Source organism: Sinocyclocheilus grahami, unplaced genomic scaffold (assembly GCF_001515645.1).
Source record: "Sinocyclocheilus grahami isolate Dianchi unplaced genomic scaffold, SAMN03320097.WGS_v1.1 scaffold98.1, whole genome shotgun sequence".
NCBI lineage: Eukaryota > Metazoa > Chordata > Actinopteri > Cypriniformes > Cyprinidae > Sinocyclocheilus > Sinocyclocheilus grahami.
Genome location: NW_015505277.1, coordinates 3,149,978 through 3,171,134, shown reverse-complemented (window position 1 = coordinate 3,171,134; position 21,157 = coordinate 3,149,978). Strand labels below are relative to the sequence as shown.

The 21,157-nt window shown below is 37.5% G+C and overlaps 1 protein-coding gene across 1 annotated transcript in view; it reads right to left on the bottom strand.

Annotated features, from left to right (window-relative positions):
- LOC107588099 (double-stranded RNA-specific editase B2-like) overlaps positions 1–21,157 on the bottom strand; it is a 59,812-nt gene that overhangs the window by 9,649 nt on the left and 29,006 nt on the right. The window contains exons 3-5 of the mRNA XM_016276109.1: positions 14,107–14,275; positions 11,922–12,073; positions 10,538–10,706 (exon numbers count right to left, since the gene is read on the bottom strand). Of these exons, the coding sequence (XP_016131595.1) occupies positions 10,538–10,706; positions 11,922–12,073; positions 14,107–14,275 (490 nt within the window). The remainder of the gene's footprint in view (positions 1–10,537; positions 10,707–11,921; positions 12,074–14,106; positions 14,276–21,157) is intronic.

Genomic DNA, 21,157 nt, shown 5'->3' with positions numbered 1-21,157 from the left:
GGACATTGCATGATCCAGAGACCGCGCCGTAACCTTCGTCGCTCGTGGCGCGAGGTCCACCGCGGTGTGGAGTTCTCTGCGAACTTCCAGATCGTGACCACCCTCGTGCAAGTCCCTCAGTGCCTTGGCCTGGTGCACTTGCAATCACGCCGTAGCGTTTAAGGCGGAGGCAGCTTCTCCACAGGTCGTAAAGGCATCACTGGCCAGTCGAGTACCTACAGACCCGGGAGGGGAGGCACGGTTCTCCCTGCCGGTTGGAGGCGGTATTAGGACACAACTGCATCGCAACCGACCGCTCCACTGGGGGGACCCTTGTAACCCCTTAGCTGCCCCACCATCAAGGGTGGTGAGGGAGGAGGATCCAGCAGATTGGGTTCTGGCAGTAAAAAGGTGCCATCCTTGAGGCGCACAGGGGAGATGATCATCTGCAACACAAACAGGGGGTAGTGCAGCCTGATGTGTGCAACCCACTCAACACGGGAAACCATCACCGCTGAAACGCCGTACCGCCAACACGAAGAGCTCTCCAAGAGCGCGCTGAACTCGTTCAGTCTTCTTCTCTCAGTAGAGTAGTCAGGAGCAGAACGATGTGATCGTTCGGCTCTGAAGCGAAAAGCGGAATATGCGCTGCATCTGCTGCCTACTTATACTCACGCTGTGATCAGCGGCAGCTGAATGCAATAATCTCATGCCAATGTGCATTGGCTCGTTTAATTTACACTCAAAGTAGATTGGTCTCTCTAAGCGAGATCCCAATTTCGTCGGCCATCCGACGTGACGTCGAGAGTGACCAACTGAAAGGGAACCTCAAGTTTAACCAGGAAGACTCCTTGTGATCGACAGCCCTAAACCACATTTCCCTTAATAAATGTGTGATTGCTAGTGACTATTTATTCTTTAAAAGTGCTCTTTGTGTCCACTTGTATGTTCCAACCAATGTGGAAATTATGTTAAGGCAGCCAGTCAGATTGAAGCCTGAGATTTCAGCCAGTTTGTAACTGTTTTGTGTGCAATATGCATCAGACGGCCTGGTTTTAAAATGGACAATACCTTTTAAATAACTAAATAATGTAGTATCTACACAGCATTAACAGTTAAGATAGATAGATAGATAGATATAATTATTGCATTCGATCACAGGCTAAATTCAGAATGCAAAATCTCACCAGACAGAATAAACATTTTGTTTTTAACCTCAGACTGTAAGCTAATGTATTTATGAAAAGCGCAATCATTTACAAATATTAAGCAGCTAATTTTTACATCATTGTTCTTTTGCTTAATTAATGCCTCTTTATCATGCCGGTAATGATTGCAGGCTCCTCTCTCTCTCTCTGTTCATCCCTGTTCGTGACTAATAACAAGCCATTATAGTTTTTGCTTTCCCAAGCAGTCAATTAACATGGGCCACTGTTCAAGAGCTGCCGCCCAGCATCTCAAATATGGATCCGTTTACCTGAGCAACAATCTGCTAGTGGAATCTCCTGCTTATCCAAAAAAAAAAAATGATTTTTTGTTCTCTCTCTTTCTGTCTCGGATTCTACCAAAACAGAAATGATTCGGCCTTGCAATATTAATTTACACAGGAGGCAACGCTGTGAATTAGAAACATCTTTTAATTCTCTTGCAAGAAAAGCCATCTGGCTGCTGTAGAAATGTAACGGTGGGAACCTCCCTCGTACCCTCCTCCTAACCTCCCTCACCCCCGTCTCGCTCTCTCCTAGCACCCCCTCCAGTGCTGTAAAACGGCAGGCCATTAAAGTAATGTGTTCATCTACATAAAACTCAAATGGAATATGACGGATCATATTCACAGGCATGCAATTTATGCCGTCAATTAAAGCACTCATCAACTTAATTAAACATCCACTCCACTCAATCAGCTCGGCATACCTTACTGCCTCTGAACAATAACAACACCTATCATAACTGCAAAAGTCGGAAGCTTTCTGTGTCGAGTCCAGACTCAGAAATCAATCGGGGAATCACCTGATCTTATACAAACACCATTATGATATATAAATGATGACAAATACCTTGTCATAATTTAATTATATATTTTATTTTATTAGTTAATATATTGCACAATATTTTTGGCCTATTTTTTTTCTGCTATATATCTTATATATTTTGGTAAGACTTTAGGGACCAATTCTCACTATTATCTTTGCTTATTAGCATGCATATTACTAGCATATTGGCTGTTTATTAAGTCAAGTCAAGTCACCTTTATTTATATAGCGCGTTTAACAAAACAGATTGTGTCAAAGCAACTGTACAGCGTTAATTAGGAAAATATTGTCAACAACGCAAAATGATAATAGTAAACACTCAATTTTCAGTTAGTACTTATAAAGCACATATTAATGCCTTATTCTGCATGACCATATTTGATATCCCTTAATGCTACCTAATACCTAAACTTAACAACTACCTTCCTATTAATAAGCAGCAAATTAGGATTTTATTAAGGCAAATGTCATACTTAATAATGAGAATTAGTTCCCAAATTAAAGAGTTTTTGTTAGCAATACTTTACAATAAAGTTCCATTTGATAACAACAATTAGTTAACATTAACTAACAATAACGGTAATACTTAAAGCCTTTATGTATAATGCATTATAAGAGTAGTTTTAATGCATTTATTATGCATTGTAATGCACCTAATAATGCATTGTATGATTTTAAGAATAATTATTACCACAGTTATAATACATTATAATACTTATCTAGTCACCCCTGTCTCTTAATGCATTGTGTGGCCTTCTGGAGCATCAGTACATGTTTTCACCTTATATAATAGTGATGTATGAGTCCCCCAATTGTCCTCCATGTGAAAAGATGGATCTCAAAATCATACAGTCAATGTTGGAAAGGGTTCAAATATGCAGAAAATGTTGGAAAACCAAAGAATATGCAGGAGCTGGAGGATTTTTCTGAAGAACAGCAGGCAGTTGAATTGGTCAGGACCAACAAGGGACTCATGAACAACTATCACAAAACAGAAAGACAGTCGTGGATCATCCAGGAAACAACACGCAGTATTAAGATTCAACAGTATGTAACCTTTTGAACGGGGCCATTTTTTATTAATTCAGTTATTATTTTGTCTTGTGGAGAGTATATAAACATCTGTTTAGTGAAATGGCTTATTCAGGACAGTATTACATAAAAAATGACATGCAATTTTCATGATCCCTCTTATTTTGTTAACATTTTGAATGTTAAAATTATTAACATTTTGCATATTCTGCAAGGGGCATGTAAATTTATGAGCACAACTGCATATATATATCGGGTGTAACGGTTCACAAAATTCATGGTTCGGTTCGATACGACAGTGGTGTCACGGTTCGGTATGTTTTCGATACAGTGGTAGTTGCTTATGTCGCAATGTTGGAAATATTTCTGTTTTAAACAATGAAGGCGAGCCAATGGATATCACATAAGCAACGTGCAAACTTCGCGCAAGAGTTATGCCGGTGAATGTCTTCATCTTAGTCAATTCGCTATGCAGAAAGTGAAAGTAAAAACGGATATATAATCCTAACCCTAGTAAACAGAACAACATAACCATAATAATAGGCCTAATAAAAATAAGAATGTAACAGGCCTAGGCTACATTAATTGGAAATGCCAAATCCTCTTAATATTGCCAATAATTGATGTTTTTGACAATATCTCTGGCTATCGTCGATACAAGATCACCGTCTTTCGAACGCAACCCAGCAGGGCCTTTCACACCGTTACACCACTGGGCAGATAGCACATTGCTTTTACGTCATTTGGGCTGCCTTGTTGAGCGCAGTGGCACTGAGAACATTATATTTCACACACTTTAAGCTCTTTTATTTTCCAAATGTAATAGGATTAGTCCAACAAATCGAACCGAATATATATATATATTATGCCATCTAAATATTTACTGGAAGCAAAATAAAGATTTAGAAAATGATTTTTTTTTTGCAGTAGGGATCCATTATCACAGAATAGCTTTCCTGTGGCCGAACGGAGGCAGTGGAGGAGTGCGGGAGGGTGAGATGGAGGATAATGATGTGAGGTCAGGGAAAATGATGAAGGGATGAAAAAAATGAGTGCGACTAAGGATGAAAAAGAGGGTGAGCTGGTTGAGGGCAGTGGAGATGAATGGAGTTGGTCTATAAGGGACTATAAGGACTCTAAACCTCTTTTCCAGCCTGCTCTTGATGGTGACCTTGATCAACGACCCCTCTGTTGAGTTGTGGGCTCAACAAAAGAGCGGGATAACTCAACAGGATATAAAATGGAAAAGGAGTGGCACTCAGGAAAAAAAAGATCTGGATGCTCTATTTTGTCTTTTTCTGTGTGTTTTTTTCCAAAGTAATTACTTTAACCCTGCACCATGACCTAGCCAGATAGAATCAGACCCTTGTGGTCCTGGCCGATGCAATCTGATTGGTCAAATTAATGGCCCAGGGGATAGAGCTTCACCTTAATGTGACTCTGTGTCCCTGTGCCCAGTCTAACATACACACATTACATGCAGGTGATTCACTGGTTTAAAAGATGCAGGTAGGAATTTGTCAGCTGGTGTTCATTAGAGCAGGGGTGCCCACACTCCACACTTTTTGTGTGGAGATCTACTTTTCAAATGAGAAACTCACAGTGATCTACCAAGTGAAAAATAAATAAATGATAAAATACATATACAATAAATAAATAAAAAGGCTTGTTGGGATGTATCTTTATATTGCATTAATTCAATTTGTAATAAAATAATGTTATATCCCCATGACAACTAATCATGATATCACTGGTTTTATGACCCCCCAGGAATGTGAGTAGAATAACCCACTCATTGTCCCCATAGGAAAGGCACAGTAGAAATGGACTGTGCTCTAATTAATTAATAGGAAACCCTTTCTTTGAATGAACACACATATCCTTGAGGTCATGGTGTATGTTGTCTTTGAGATTTTATACTGTTTTATGCAGGCTTATGATGGAAACACTCATTCCTGTCATCTTACATATATGTAACCCTACCATGTTTAGTATCTATGAATTAGTCTTCTGATGATCTAAACGAGAGTGTATATTATATGTTGGTACATAGGCAATATATTAGTGTCCTGTGAATCTGTAGTAATTTCGATTCAAGTTCCATATGCAAAGTACCATGCCCTCACACAAAGGGTCATAAAACTTCCCAGTATCTCAAAACTCCCACTTGGGACGTCAGCCTTTCTCATTGGACAAGCCCATCTTGAGAGGCGGGAATCTTCTCCGACCTTAAAGGCATCGACCATGTGACCCGCCCAGAGTCGGTGGTTTGGTTGAATTCTGAGAAGATGAAAATGTTTCCTATACAAACTGTGTGTGTGTGTGTGTGTATGTGTATGTTAGACCAGTTTAAGTGTTTAAGTAGTTAAAGTCTTATTTGTATCACACTTGACGTTGTTCATTGTTTGCTCATAACTGGAGTCACTTAATCATGCAGATTTATGCTACAAGCTCTTTGTAGAATTGTACAGTAAGAAAGTTATTTCCCTTAACCAGGAAATTAACATTCTTAGAATTGACAGACAGTTGACCCTGAGAGGTCAGCTAAATATCTACAGCAGATCTAAATATTTATAATTAATTATAACTAGTTATGATTAATTATTCATATTTCCCCATGAGCTGATTCGCTACAATTCTTAGTATCTCTGTAGAACCGGGCCTGCATTTACCTAAAGCAGTGGTTCTCAACCTTTTTTACTCCAAGACCCCCTCCTCTCCAAAGCAATACTGCAAGCCCAAACTTTTCTATTCACTAAAACCTTTGTATTTGTTATTACTTTTCAATTACATGTAATTTTTTACAAATAAAACAAATTCAAGATAGATTTAAATATTCCATGTTCTTTTTTGCAAACATAATTAGCAATGTCACTGCAGATATTCTATACAACTTTATGTATGTAAAGCTCAATTATATGATAATTTTAACATACAAGCACAAGTCAACCTGCCATATCAAACAATACCACAGCGGGATGCCAAAGGACTGCATATAAACTACTATACGGGTCCATTCAGAATCACTAAACACACCAAAAAACAAATGAAAAATGAAACCATTCTGAACTCAGCAATCTCACCCCTTAGATACTGTTACTATGCACTGAGAAGCATGCATACTACAGTGAATCTCATGAAAATATGCACAGGTCACAAAGGAAAAAGATAAGAAATTGTATTTTGCATGAAGAAAATAGAGATTTTTTAAAGACGATCTTATTTATTTGCAATGTGAATTTTTACATGACAATTTTCTAAAAATGTCACAGGTGGTTGTAAATTGTGACACTATAACAAATTCCTTGTATGTGCAAACATACTTGGCAATAAAGCTCTTTCTGATTCTGATTCTGATTTTAGTCAACATAGATGCAAACATTTATGAATAATTATAGCAATTATCCTTATTTCTCTTATTATTTTTTATTATTCTCATTATAAAAATTTTTTTTTTTCTTTTTGTTATTTTATATTACAATATTATATATTTATTACTCTTAACATCGTATGGCATATATTTACTGAAAGTGTCTGTCTTCTTTAATCAGCATAAATTAAATGCAAACATTTATTTACAATTATAACAACAATTCTCATTATTGTAATGGGGAAAAAACGTTTTTTTAATACAAATAATGCAACAAAGTAAAAAAAAAAAAAAAAGATCTAAAACCAACTTTCTTTATGCAAAATTTCTTATTTTAATCATTCTAGACCAAAGGACATTTTCGGAATATTAACTCCATATTAACCCTAAATCCATGACATTAACTGATCATAGCCTTGACTTCAGTTTAAATGTGTGTAACAGTACAAGTAATCAGAAACGTTCACAATCACACTTCTCAGGTTGTCAAAGCTCACATAAACAAACAAAGTCAACTAATGGTGGTAATTAAATCAAGCATATGGCAGCCAGCTCAAACACAGCTGTGTGTGTTGGAGATGAGTAAGAGTATGTGTGTGTGTGTGTGTGATCTCTGGGCAGTGCGATTCACACATTTATAGAAGGTGTGGACTGAGTGTCAACGAGACAGAAGCGTGAAAGCAACACAATGTCTAAAACTGGAGTAATCACACTCTCTAGGCGAAATGCCTCGGCAAATATCCATCCGCTCACATCACCTTAAGTGTCATTCTGACGTCCAGAAAAGCTCTGAGGGCCTTAAGATCATGTAGAGTGAGACTTTGTTAAAACATGACTAAACGTCCCAGGAGAGAGACAGAATTAATGAGAAACTACTCTAAAGTTGAATAATCCCTGCCAGTTTTACAGTTTGAATGAATGTGACATTTTCCAGCATATATATATATATATATACACACACACACACACACACACAGTATATGCCATTTTGGAGAGTATCCAAGAACGTATTCGACGTAAAAACAGCATTGTTTACATTCAGGGGGAAAGCGCGCGCATCAACGTAATCTGCGTTGTTTACGCTTAGGGGAAAGCGTGCGTATGCGTTGTGAAACTCTTTAAAATGACGGAAGACGGTAACTTTGGGGAGAAGAATTGTTGAATAAAGTCTTATTTTTTTCTTTGCGCACAAAAAATATTCTCGTAGCTTTGTGTTATTATCGCGTTAATGCATTAATTAACGCCGACAATTATTTTATTGCACATTAACACAGTTTTTTTATTATTATTATTATTCACTGGCTCTGAATTCACATACAGCCAAACCATGGGTCACAGGAGAGGTGGGATGTTGATCAGTACTGGCTTGGGATGAGCGTCATCACGCGTCTCAACCAATGAGAGCATTTGGGGGTGGGCCTACAGTAGATACAATTATTTAGGCTAAGCATCAACATTCACAAACCACTGTTCACTGTTATTTTTAACAGACAAGAATGCAACGTGCTCGTAATCACAACTTAATAAGTGTGAAATATGAAGTTTCCGATAGCATGTGAAGGCAGCAGAGAAGCGCTCTCACTCAGCACAATGGAGTGCATCGTTTAACACACAGCCCTCTCACAATATATTGCTTTACAGATATATCACTTTTGCCACTCAGATATGTTCACGCTATCATGCTGCACACGTATCAGAAGTTCCGCGCTCCCACTCACTGATCTATATATAACTGAACCGTGCTCTGGCCCACCTCTTCCAACCGAGCCAGGGACGGCTAAACGAACCGTGCCCAAGCGCTGCACGGAGCGATCACACTAGTCAAACGAACCGGGCTTTGGGGGTCAAACGCACTCGGGCACTGTTAAGATTGCCTAGTGTGAGTACACCTTTTTTCTCCCACATCCCGCACACACGAGTGTCTACCCGCCCACACGCGCACTCATCAAGTGTTGTCCCGCGATAGTGCAGGTCTCTAGGTGCCTGTTATAATGTTATGATCGGGGCTCTGGACTCTGAGCATAACTTGTTTTTCTATAACAAACTATAAAATATTTTCGATAAAAACGTTAATGCTCTGGCAGTGGCAAATAGCTTTGGTTTTATATTTAATTTGATTACATTAATGTTTAAGTTGAGATTCACAAGAAATATTTTAACTGCTACTACGTAAAAGGAATACTGCTGTTGAAAAAGCACCTTATTTGTTTAAAGTGTTTGCAAACCAAATGTTATTGCACTTTTGTTCATATAGCAGTGCTTTTAAAAGAAAAAAAGTGCGCAATACACTACTTTTGAATTCATTATAAAATGTTGTGCATAACAGTGCAATTAATTGCGATTAATCACAGATAAATCATGCGATTAATATATATATATATATATACACAGTGTATATACAGTATATATATAATATATATATATATATATATAATATATAATGAAAACAAAGCTGCAGTCTACATATAAAATGCAGGTACATATAAAAATAGAGAACGTCCATGAGGACACAGATTAACAGTGTGACGTGTTCCATACAGAAGCTAATTATTGAAGGATTATCAATCAAAGCACAGGCATCATCATAAGACAATAAAGGTGATCATTCCAGTCCCAAACATCATCGGTTTGGACAACTCTCTTCCTCAAGGCAAATATCACGCCAACCTTTCCTTCAGCCATTATAATGGCGTATAAAAGTCGGCCTATTTAAACGAAGCCATTTCTTCCTCATAAAAACGAATCCTCTAATAAAGGTAAACCTTAAATCAATACACTGTCCAGCACTTCACAAATCATGCTTTAGGGATGGTCAGCCTACTCTCGGAGGAAAAAAGGTAAAAAACACAAATCAAATATATAATACATTAAAAAAATCTAAATAAAATGAATAAATAAAAATACAAACGCATTATATAGTGTCAAAATCGAAAGCTAAATCTGCATTGAAATGTTTTCTACAAACTGTAGCAAGGTGAAATCAGTTCCAAATATCAGTAAAATAGGAACTTGCATAAATGTGGACTTTAATTCAAAACACTTTATTTCACACATGGGATCAGATGGTTCATTTACTGTCTTCTCATAGCGGGAACGTCCAGAAACAAAGCTGAGACCCGTGTTTGATTACTTTGTTTTCTTTGTGCATGTGAATGTTGCTGTGTTTTTGATCCTGACCTGGAAATCTTGTCGGTGCATGACATGGTGATGAGACGCTCTCCTTGAAGGACTCCGTCCCACGTCTGAAAGGGACCTGTGGACTTCAAGGGCAGCGTACCCTCCCCTGATTCAATCTTTGTCCGTAGGTGGCTGTGAAACTTCTTCACCAAGTGTCTGTTGCTGTGCACTGTGAAAATTTTTTTCAAAAATACAAATTAAAAACTCAACTTTTGTCTTAAAAGACACTCATGACTGTGTGTCAAGGTCGACAAGTCTCTTAAAAGATCAGATAATTTGACTCATGAGGACACAGATTAACAGTGTGACGTGTTCCATACAGAAGCTAATTATTGAAGGATTATCAATCAAAGCACAGGCATCATCATAAGACAATAAAGGTGATCATTCCAGTCCCAAACACCATCGGTTTGGACAACTCTCTTCCTCAAGGCAAATATCACGCCAACCTTTCCTTCAGCCATTATAATGGCGTATAAAAGTCGGCCTATTTAAACGAAGCTATTTCTTCCTCATAAAAACGAATCCTCTAATAAAGGTAAACCTTAAATCAATACACTGTCCAGCACTTCACAAATCATGCTTTAGGGATGGTCAGCCTACTCTCGGAGGAAAAAAGGTAAAAAACACAAATCAAATATATAATACATTAAAAAAATCTAAATAAAAATACAAACGCATTATATAGTGTCAAAATCGAAAGCTAAATCTGCATTGAAATGTTTTCTACAAACTGTAGCAAGGTGAAATCAGTTCCAAATATCAGTAAAATAGGAACTTGCATAAATGTGGACTTTAATTCAAAACACTTTATTTCACACATGGGATCAGATGGTTCATTTACTGTCTTCTCATAGCGGGAACGTCCAGAAACAAAGCTGAGACCCGTGTTTGATTACTTTGTTTTCTTTGTGCATGTGAATGTTGCTGTGTTTTTGATCCTGACCTGGAAATCTTGTCGGTGCATGACATGGTGATGAGACGCTCTCCTTGAAGGACTCCGTCCCACGTCTGAAAGGGACCTGTGGACTTCAAGGGCAGCGTACCCTCCCCTGATTCAATCTTTGTCCGTAGGTGGCTGTGAAACTTCTTCACCAAGTGTCTGTTGCTGTGCACTGTGAAAATTTTTTTCAAAAATACAAATTAAAAACTCAACTTTTGTCTTAAAAGACACTCATGACTGTGTGTCAAGGTCGACAAGTCTCTTAAAAGATCAGATAATTTGACTTTTTTTTTCCTGATGAGGCAAAGATAGTTCAGAGTGAGACTGTAAAATATTGTGTGGTTCAATCCTCCAAAAACAATTATATAATTAAGTAATTAATTTATTATATATACATATATATGAATTGAAATTATATTAAGCATATATCAATACATTTTAATGATTTTTTTTCAACTTCCGTCTAAATGTAATGCATTTTAAAATAATATTTACCTTGCTAAGGAATTTCTAAGATTTATATGGATTCAAACATTTGCCATATCTGTAAAGATTATTCATTAAATTCATTAAATGTATATATATTTTTTAATTTTAACTTGGTTAATCCATTAGGATTAAGGTATATAATTGGAAAATATAATGTATATATATTTATACCCCCAATTTAACAGTTAAACAGTTGAATAGTTCACCAAATTTAAATATATTTAGATAGAGGACGTGTATTTTGGCCAGAAGCAGTGGTGTGAAGTTAAAAACATCTTAATGATGAATTTGTTTCTAACAAACACAAAGCTTTTCACTTCTCATGACATTAACTGATGGACTGGAGTGACGTGGATTTCTTGTGGATTACTGGGATGTTTTTATCAGCTGTTTGGCCTCTCATTCTGACGGCACCCATTCACTGCAGAGCATCCACTGGTGAACAAGTGATGCAATGCTGCATTTCCAAATCTAAAAACAAACTCCTCTATATCTTGGATGGATTGAGGGTGAGTATTAAACTATTACTTTAATGCTATTAAAAAGGAGGCCTGAAAATGATGAAAAGTTACACTATAAAGCTAAGTTATATGATTTGTTTAACCATTATGGTTCTGTTTAACTCCTCATTTATGAATATATGACTTAGTACCATATGATTTATATTTTCCACATATTTTAGCCTACAATGTTCGGTTAAAGTTTGAATGCAACAAAAAACTGAATGAATGAATAAATACATTCTTCTTAAAATGGAATACGTTTGGATTAAGTTTTGAAACCCCCAGAAACCAAATAACTTGACACATATAGTACGTAGCATCTGGACACTTCAAAAAGGCTGTATTAGATACAGAAGCGAGCAGAAGAGATGATACAGACAAGCGAAGAATCTTACAATCAGAGGTGATTTCATACGGCGAGTTGACACGGCCGTCCCCGCAGGGCGACGTACTGATGTACATGTGGAAGAGGACGTTCTCTCGGAGTCTCAAACAGGAATCTTTGTGCCGTACGAAGATCGATTGCTCCCAGTCCTCTTTCCTTTTGCTTCAGAGTGATCACAGACCGCAGGCGGGAAGAGAGAACAGAAAAGGGAGACATGAGAAACAACCACGTCTGAAAGTGTTCGGCGCTCACATCCCGGGCTAATAATGGGCTGAAGACACAAAAGGAGACAAATATTGGCCTTGCCGTGACCAAGGCTAGTTCCGTCACTGTCACATTCCCCTCTCGCGCACTCTTTCTCTCTCTGGTACACAATCTCAAATCATTACTCTGTCAGAACAAGGCGAATACAAATGACCGAGACAACAGCGAGCTGTAATTCTTTAACCCAGATGATCTGTAGCTAGTCAGCTGTAGGGAGGACACGGCGTTTCCTGCAGAGCCGTCCCACTTTTACACATATCATCATAATTAGCACTAACGCCTCACTGTGACATCTTACAAAGGATGTTTCGGAATAGTGCACGAGGTGAACTGCGCACGGGGAGCGCATTACATACGCAAACATCATCGTCGCTAATTGGCACCTAAGCTGTGCTAATTAGGCAAATGACCTGCGATGTCAAGGGTGAAGTCGTGCTGCTCCAGATCTGTCTACTGAGGAAGGTGCTCTGGTATTTTATTTGCCGAACGTAATGACTTATCTTCCAAACTAGACTCCAGACTCAGTCAAACAGGCCCATTTAGTGGCAGATAATGCACTCTGGGAAGACGCATATGCAAATTTGACATTACAGGAGGCTTTTCTATACAGCAATCTGCTACATCGAGGAAGACATTTAGAGTCTTTGCTGCCGCACAATGATACCTCCAACACTAGACCAGACTCAAATGACAGTGTTTTTTCTCTAAGAATGAAGAATTAACACTTTGGAACGTACATCCAAGTCCTTTGTTGGGTGCGAAATGTGCTTCTCTGAGAAAATGTGTTGTTTGCGTAAAGCTCTAAGGGAGCGATACGGTGCCGTGAGTATTTAAGACATACTGCTGCTGCACAAATAGCATATAAAATAACCCGTAGCAGATCTATACAGGTGGAGCTGGGGAAGGTGGAGGGTTTCAGAGAAACTCTGAAAGCACGCTGCAGGAATCTCTAGTGAATGCTAGCCAGCCATACAAATGCAAGGCAGTAAGCTCAGTGGCTGCATATGCGGCATGAACCAATCAGCTTGTGACAAGTCGTTTAACTCTCTGAATATCATCAGTTACGTTAACAACCCATCAGCCTGCGCCATCTAGAGTTTCATGACTGAACTATATATTTATTTTTAAAAATATACTTTAAAGATTTGAAGTACACTACAAGTGCACATTCAATACAGTTAAACACACTTCTTTTTCACAAGGGTTGATATGGACAAAGACACTGTTTACAGTGCCCATCTACCCAGAAATAGTAGTTTCATCAGAAGACAATATATATACATCTTTACAGCTCAGATAACACTCAATTTCTTTGTGCAGACAAAAATAAGTGCTTTAGAAAAAAATACACACTGCATAATTCTACTTGACTTCCAATGTAAGTGCATTACCATCAATTTGATTTCACTTCTTTTTACAAACCGATAGATAATTTGAAGTCATTTGCTGTGGTATTTGAACATGCTTCACATGCTTACAGAGTTTAACTTGTTTTGAACCCGGAATATCCCTTTAATGTTTTGGGGAAACTTAATGCACATCATAATAAATCACTTCATTTGTGCATCTAGACATCATGCTGTTCTCTAGCATGCAGTTATTTTTCATTCCTCATGTTATTTTTTAAAGCTGTTTCTTTGAAAAACACAATCCATTTTGCATCATAACATCGCAATTTACACAATGAAGTTACTGCATCGTGTGTATGTGTGTGTAAGTTTAGGTTTATTCATCTTACATTGGGTACAAGTTTGTCTTCAGAAGTTGGCTAAATTTGACAAACCCTCCCACTGGGAGCGTCCTCACAAGGTAAAATGACTCATAAATAAAATAAGTGTTTTCTTTCCGGCATAGGGGTAGGGTTTGGGTTAGTGCTCATAATTATGTAAGCTTTATGTATAAATGATAAAATGTAAATGTGTGTCATTTACCTGAGGTGTAACTCTAGTTGGGAGTACAGGAAGCGCAGCAGTGCTCGTCTGGTGGTGATTTCAGCGTGACAGTCATTGACCACCAGACCCTGGTCACTGATATACTCTCCATTAATGCATTTAGTGCCGGTCGATAGCGCCACCACTTGGGCCTGTCTCAGATCCAGACCTGATGAGCACAAAGACACACAAACATACTGTATGTGACAGCTTCATAATATTGGATCCGACAGCAAATAAATGCAAATAAATACTGCAAATAAATTCCCGTTCACACCAAGAACGATAGATAACTATAGCGATAATTGTATTGCCGTCCACACCAATGGATGATAATGTTCTGGTCATTACATGTGCACACTGCTGTTTTGTTATCTGACACTTTGAATGCTTGAGCTAGTTAATGCAGAATTCTTATTGGCTGCCAATGTTTTTTATCATCCATCAGCTATACAAAAATCATTTTGAAAGTGATTCCATCTATATAATTCCTCTGCATTATATTTGTGTTATAGAGTTATTACTTAAAATGCATGCTTTTTATGTACACTTCTCATTTTAAATACTGTGGCGAGTAAATAAGAATATTGGTAAAAATTTGGTGTCCAATTCTCACTATTAACTAGTTGGTTATTAGCATGAATATTACTGGGATATTGGCTGCTTATTATTACTTATTCTGCAAGACCACTATCTACATACTTAATCCTACCCAATTCCTACCCAATTCTTAAACTTAACAACTAGTTTACTAAGTATTAATAAGCAGTAATTAGGAGTAAATTGAGGCAAAAGTCATAGCTAATAGTTAATTAATAGTGAGAACTGGACTCTAATCTAAAGTGTGTTTGCCTCATCCAAACGCTCGCCTATCATTCATCGACCTCAAATATGGATTATAATCTGAAACATGTAAATAGTAGCAACTTCACATGGCCACTCGCTCTACCGTTAACCTATAAAAATGTGCGCTATTTCAGTGTTTGTGCGAATGAGGAAGCGCGCGTCGGTTTGATCACTTGCGCTTCAAATTTTTTTGGTCATACAAATAGGAGTTATACATCTTTGTAAGCTTTAAAGACTCTTCTTTTATTTGTGTGCAGTCACAATAACAAAAACACTTTGTGATTTTGTAAAATAATGAAAGCAAACGGTGCACGTGCACGTTCTGCCGTCTCATCACGGTATTTGAATTTGAGCACGTCAAATAATAAAACAAAACTCTGTGTATACAAGTGCATCTCAATAAATTAGAATGTCGTGGAAAAGTTCATTTATTTCAGTAATTCAACTCAAATTGTGAAACTCATGTATTAAATAAATTCAATGCACACAGACTGAAGTAGTTTAAGTCTTTGGTTCTTTTAATTTTATTTAATACACGAGTTTCACAATTTGAGTTGAATTACTGAAATAAATGAACTTTTCCATGACATTCTAATTTATTCAGCTTTGCATCACAGGAATAAAATTACATTTAAAAAATATTCAAATAGAAAACAGTTGTCTTACATTGTAATAATGTTTCACAATATTTCAGATTTCTACTGTATTCTCTATTCCTATTTGCCAAGAATTCGCAATCTGCATTTGCGTATTTGCATCAAGTGTTCCTGGCTTAAGGATTAGAGAGAAAATGGAACCAAATTTGAACCATTTTTGGAGCAAGAAAAAATATATGTACAGTAGGATGTGACCTTTTAAAAAATAAGCAGCATGCACAAGATTTTTATCAAGACAGATACTATGAATTCTGCTGTAGTCTACAATAAAAGCTGTTCTTTGCTGATGTTCTTTACACAAGGACGAGTAACTCCTAACTTGCTGCGGTCACGTTGGTCATCAATGCACATAGCTTTTCTGTGACATTTTCATCAGCCACAGCAAGACGAAACCCACAACCCCGGCACAAAGCATCTCCACCTGCCACGGCCCGCTGTACCTGTCTCACAGCTGCTCGGCCACGATATGGCCCCAGCAGGAGGACACAGGCTTCAACACATTCCTAATAAATGTAGGAATTTTGACAATAATGATCGCATAAGTGCCGTATGTGACATGCAGAAAGGGTAAGAGAATCCAGGAAAAAGAAATCCTTGAGGAAAACAACGCAGCTGCCCGGCACAAAACCAACACGGTGAGTTATGCACTTCTTTTCGCACACTATTATAGGAACTCTACCTTTCCATCTATCAAAGACAGACTCAAACGTCCCAAATGTTCCTCTGAAGACAAATGCCAGCTGGTTCTGCCCAGTCTCCACCTGCCTCACCTGATCTATCCCAGCATGCATTGGTACAGTGCACAGCAGGGACCCAGCATGCCCAGGTTTTGTGTTTAGTCATCTTTATTCAACAATCCCCCAAAGCAAAAACACTTCAGAAAAAAAGGCAAGTTAAAAGACCCCAACCACCTCAGACTCCCAGCCTGTTCTCGCCATGCTGTTCCATTTAATGATAGTTTAGATCAATCTGGCAATGGCAGAGAGAGAGAAAAGAGAGTGTATAGTCATTTCTCTCTGTACCGGCATGAAATTGTTGTAAAGGCTCTTCTCTCGGTGTGAGGGGGTGGTGAGGCCTGTGGGCACTGCTGCTTTTAGAAGAGCAATAATCATCAACATCTCTGAGAAAGCACATTGTGCCAGTGAGGTGGGTACAAAGGCAAACACCCTGGATGTGAACATGACTGCCGTTCACTCTACCCTTCAGCAGACCGCTGTGTAAAGAACAGAAAAGAGAACATCACAGTATCAAAGGCAAGTGTGCAAAAAGACACGCACTATTGAACAACTAGTAGTCTTTAAAACAAATAGTCTTTAAAAATTGTTCACCAAAAAAATGTACATTTGCTGAACATTTACTCCCCCCCAGGCCATCCGAAATTGAGTTTGTTTTTTCAGATTTTGAGAATTTAACATTATATCACTTTCTCAGCAATGGATGCTCTGCAGTGAATGGGTGCCGTCAGAATAAGAGTCAAAACAGCTGATAAAAACATCACAATAATCCACAAGTAATCCACACCACTCCAGTCCATCAGTTACCATCTTATGAAGCCAAAAGCTGCAAGTGTATAAGAAACAAATTTAATAAAAAAATATGTTTTTAACTTAAAACCATTGCTTTTGGCTGAAATATGAGTTCTCTATCCATGATATTGTTTTCTCCAGAAAAAAGGCGTCCCATCTGAATCAGGAGAGAAATATGCACGGATCAAGCAGCGTTTACAAGCAAAAACAGTTCTAGACATATATGTTGGTCATTTTCATGTGAATGGGGATGGACTTTTTTGTAACTGGGGGAAGCATTATTATGGATTATGGTCTCATATTTCAGCCCAAAATTATGGTTTCAAGTTTAAAAATGTCTTAATGGGGAAATGGTTCATTAAAAACACAAACCTTTTCATTTCACAAGATGTCAAATAACAGATTGGAGTCTTGTGGATTACTTGTGGATTATTGTGATGTTTTTATCAGCTGTTTGGACTCTCAATCTGACGGCACCCATTCACTGCAGAAGATCCATTGCTGAGCAAAAGAAGCAATGCTACATTTCTCCAAATCTGTTCTGATGAAGACACAAACTCGTCTACATCTTGGATGGCCTAAAGGGGGAGTGAAATATTCCTTTAACAAAAATCAGAATTTGTTTAGAAGTAGCCTGAAATAATATACAACTTTATATTTATTTATTTTTAATGTGACTATTTTTAAAGTGTGCATATATTGTTTTCTTGAGTATTTTATTTGATGCATCAGTTTTTTTTTTATCTAGTATGATATAGTGAGAATATGGAGCTTATAATCAAGGAGGAAAATCAGCTTTATCCAGAAATGTATATATAATTGCATCAGCAATTTTATCCAGAAAAAATGCAGTAGCTATCAATTATATGGCCAAAAGTAAGACTAAATTCTGATAGCTTGTAAAGTGAGATCTTTATAGCAAAATAGCAGAATACATAAAATACATATTAATATCAGTTGTCACTCTATGACTCCCCATAATGTTAAATGCTTAGTTTCATGATAAAAGCCCTGTAATGCAATGAAATACAATGACAACAAAACTACTAAAATACATTTGTGAACTTGATCTATGAAAAAAGCTGAATTCGTATAATAGCAACAAGCAACAAGATTGTTATAATATAAAATACAACAGAGACAATACTACAGCAGACGCTTTAACCTTCACCACTGCTTTGCCGTCAAGAGACACCAGATTGTACCTCTTCATGGAAAGTGGCGTATACAGTGAGTATTCCACTGTGAACACAGCCACTGTCTGTGCAAGACACTATTAATCAGCACATGGGTCACTCTAGCGGAGGTCTGTCAGGGGAAAGCCCATATGCTGATATGAGCTTAATAAGCATCATTACCCCCGCATTTCCTAAATGAGTTTTGTTTCGCAAAACAAGGAAAGAATGCAGTTCATCAGTTCCTTTATGAGGCCATCAAATCATAAGGAATCATTAGATGGGGTTTTATGCATCCTCTGCTTTGAGAGGTCTAGGAAAGTCCATATTGGATTGGCTAGAAAGGACACAGTGTATTTTGGTAAAAAAAAAAAAAAGGCGCAGAAAGCGATTATTTCAGAAAATTGATGAATTTGCATTAAACGTATTTTCTTTAGGGGTAAAGCAAATGGCCGAGGTCATCGTCTACCAAGTCATTTACATGCCATTAGGAATAAAGAGGCTCATGAATTGATCCTTTACAAGTTGGTCTTGCATGATAAAATGTTTGAATATTAAATAAGGTCAAAGAGGTGCACATCATCACCATTTACTACTTGTGTTCCAGAGATAATTCCTACCGAAATGGAAACCTTTGCACAGATATGGCACGCTTATATAAAATGATATGCTTAGAGAATGAGCTTTATCTACAAAAACACTCTAAATAACTATTATCACTGTCAAATATTGAATCTTACTTGTTGACAAACAGTTAAATGTGCTAATTTTCTATAATAGTTGACCACATTATGGTTTCATATTATTCTTCCATGTTCCAACATATATATGTATGAATATATATTCTAATTCTAATTTTAGTTAAAGTTTTAGTAAGCTTTAGTCTGTTGTGTGTTTTTTGCCATTTATATATTGTTTTTTATTTTTATGACAGTTTTTATTTAACATTTTTTTCATTCTGCATTTTATTTTATTTCAGTTATTAAGTAAGGAAATTGCTTTTGAATGCTTTTAGCTGTAGTTAACTATATACAAAAATTAATTCAATAAAATAAAATAACAAATAAAAAAATTTATGTTTCAACTTAAAAATTAAGTGTTTAGCTTGCCTTAAAATTTTAATGAAAAATAAAAAAAATAATTACTCATCCTCATGTCATTCCAAACCCATAAGACCTTTGTTCATCTTCGGAACACAAATTAAAATATTTTTAATGATGCGGAGGAGAAGAATTGTTGAGTAAAATATATATATATATATATATATTTTTTTGCACACAAAAAGTATTCTCATTGCTTCATAAAATTACGGTTGAACCACTGATGTGACATGGACTATTTAGTTCTTGGTATGTTTCTGGACCTTGAACATGGTAGGACCCTTGCTGTCTGGAGGGTCAGAGAACCCTCAGATTTCATCAAAAATATCTTAAATTGTGTTCCGAAGATGAACGAAAGTCTTAGGGGTTTGGAACAACACAAGGGTGAGTAATTAATGACAATATTTTCATTTTTGGTTGAACTAACCCTTTAATATGCATTGTCCACCACGGGAATCTGTCTTTCCACTTCCCAGTTGCTCTAAACACAATCATCTGTTCTCCAAATGTAGAAGCAGACACGTCTGGTTCCCTTTACCAGCCCTTCAACCGTGCATCTGATGTTCAAAACCCAAATCCCAGCATCCGTACCGTGCCTGGTTGAAATAAGATTATTCACACCATCTGATTCAAGCAAGTGTCTATTTCCTTTACGTTAGCAGATTAATCCAATAAGAGTCCTGTGAGGAGCACTCTCGCTCAGGTTACGACTCCCTCTGCGAAAGTCCCGCAGTTCAAAGTTGGACCCGCATTAATATTCCACCGGTGCCCGTACCAGTCTAAAAGATTCAATAGATGCTCAAAGAGCAGTGAACAGAACCCCCAGTGTTTCTGTCAAGTTTGTGTGTCTGCTCGCCTGCCACAAATTCTTGGGCACCGATGTCTGGATCTTTGAAGATAACAGTCTTAATAAACATGCTCCGCAATTACTGTGAGGCAGACAGGCGGGAAGGAGAGAAGGAGAGCGAGACAGAGCAGCGAGGACAGGGATTAGGTCAGATATCACTGAAGTCTAAATTGATGAGCTGTGGTCTTCAAAAGATAAGCTTGATACTGATCCTGCAATGACTCCTGAAAGCCTGCAGCTGGGTCTTACACAAACACACTGAAACATCACATCAAGCTGTCACTGCTCGGCAACTGAGCTGTTGTAATTCATAATCGTGGGATATACTGTATATTTTAGTAGCAATACGCCAATAAATATGGATAGTGCAAGTATATATATTTGAAGCAGCATCTTATCACTGAGATACTTTTAATAGAGATATACTATTAATAGCATTAATATGCTTGGTTTTAATTTTAATTTTAGTTTAGTAATTATATATATTAGTTTTATTTTATTTATTCTATTTAAACAAACCCCTAACCCTTAATGTTATGCCTATTGATCTATTAACAAAACAAGTAAGGCCATGTCCACACGAACACATGTATGTGTTTCCTTCTTCCGTTTTTAAAAAAATCTCCATCCACATGAAAACGCAAACGCATGCTATGAAGCACTGTCAAGAGCATGCCAAACCAACAGGTGGCGATGTAATCTCAACCGTAAAGCCATGTTAGCCAATCAGAAGCCTGACAAAGTTTACAGTAGGTGGAGATAACAGTGCATGCTCCGACGTCACAACCCAAAAACTCCGGTTTCACTGTCTACACGACAACACTGCATCCGGAGTTTTTGAAAATCTTCACCCTGGCAGGCGTTTTCAAAAAATGTCGGTTTCAGTGACCTGGTGCTGCGC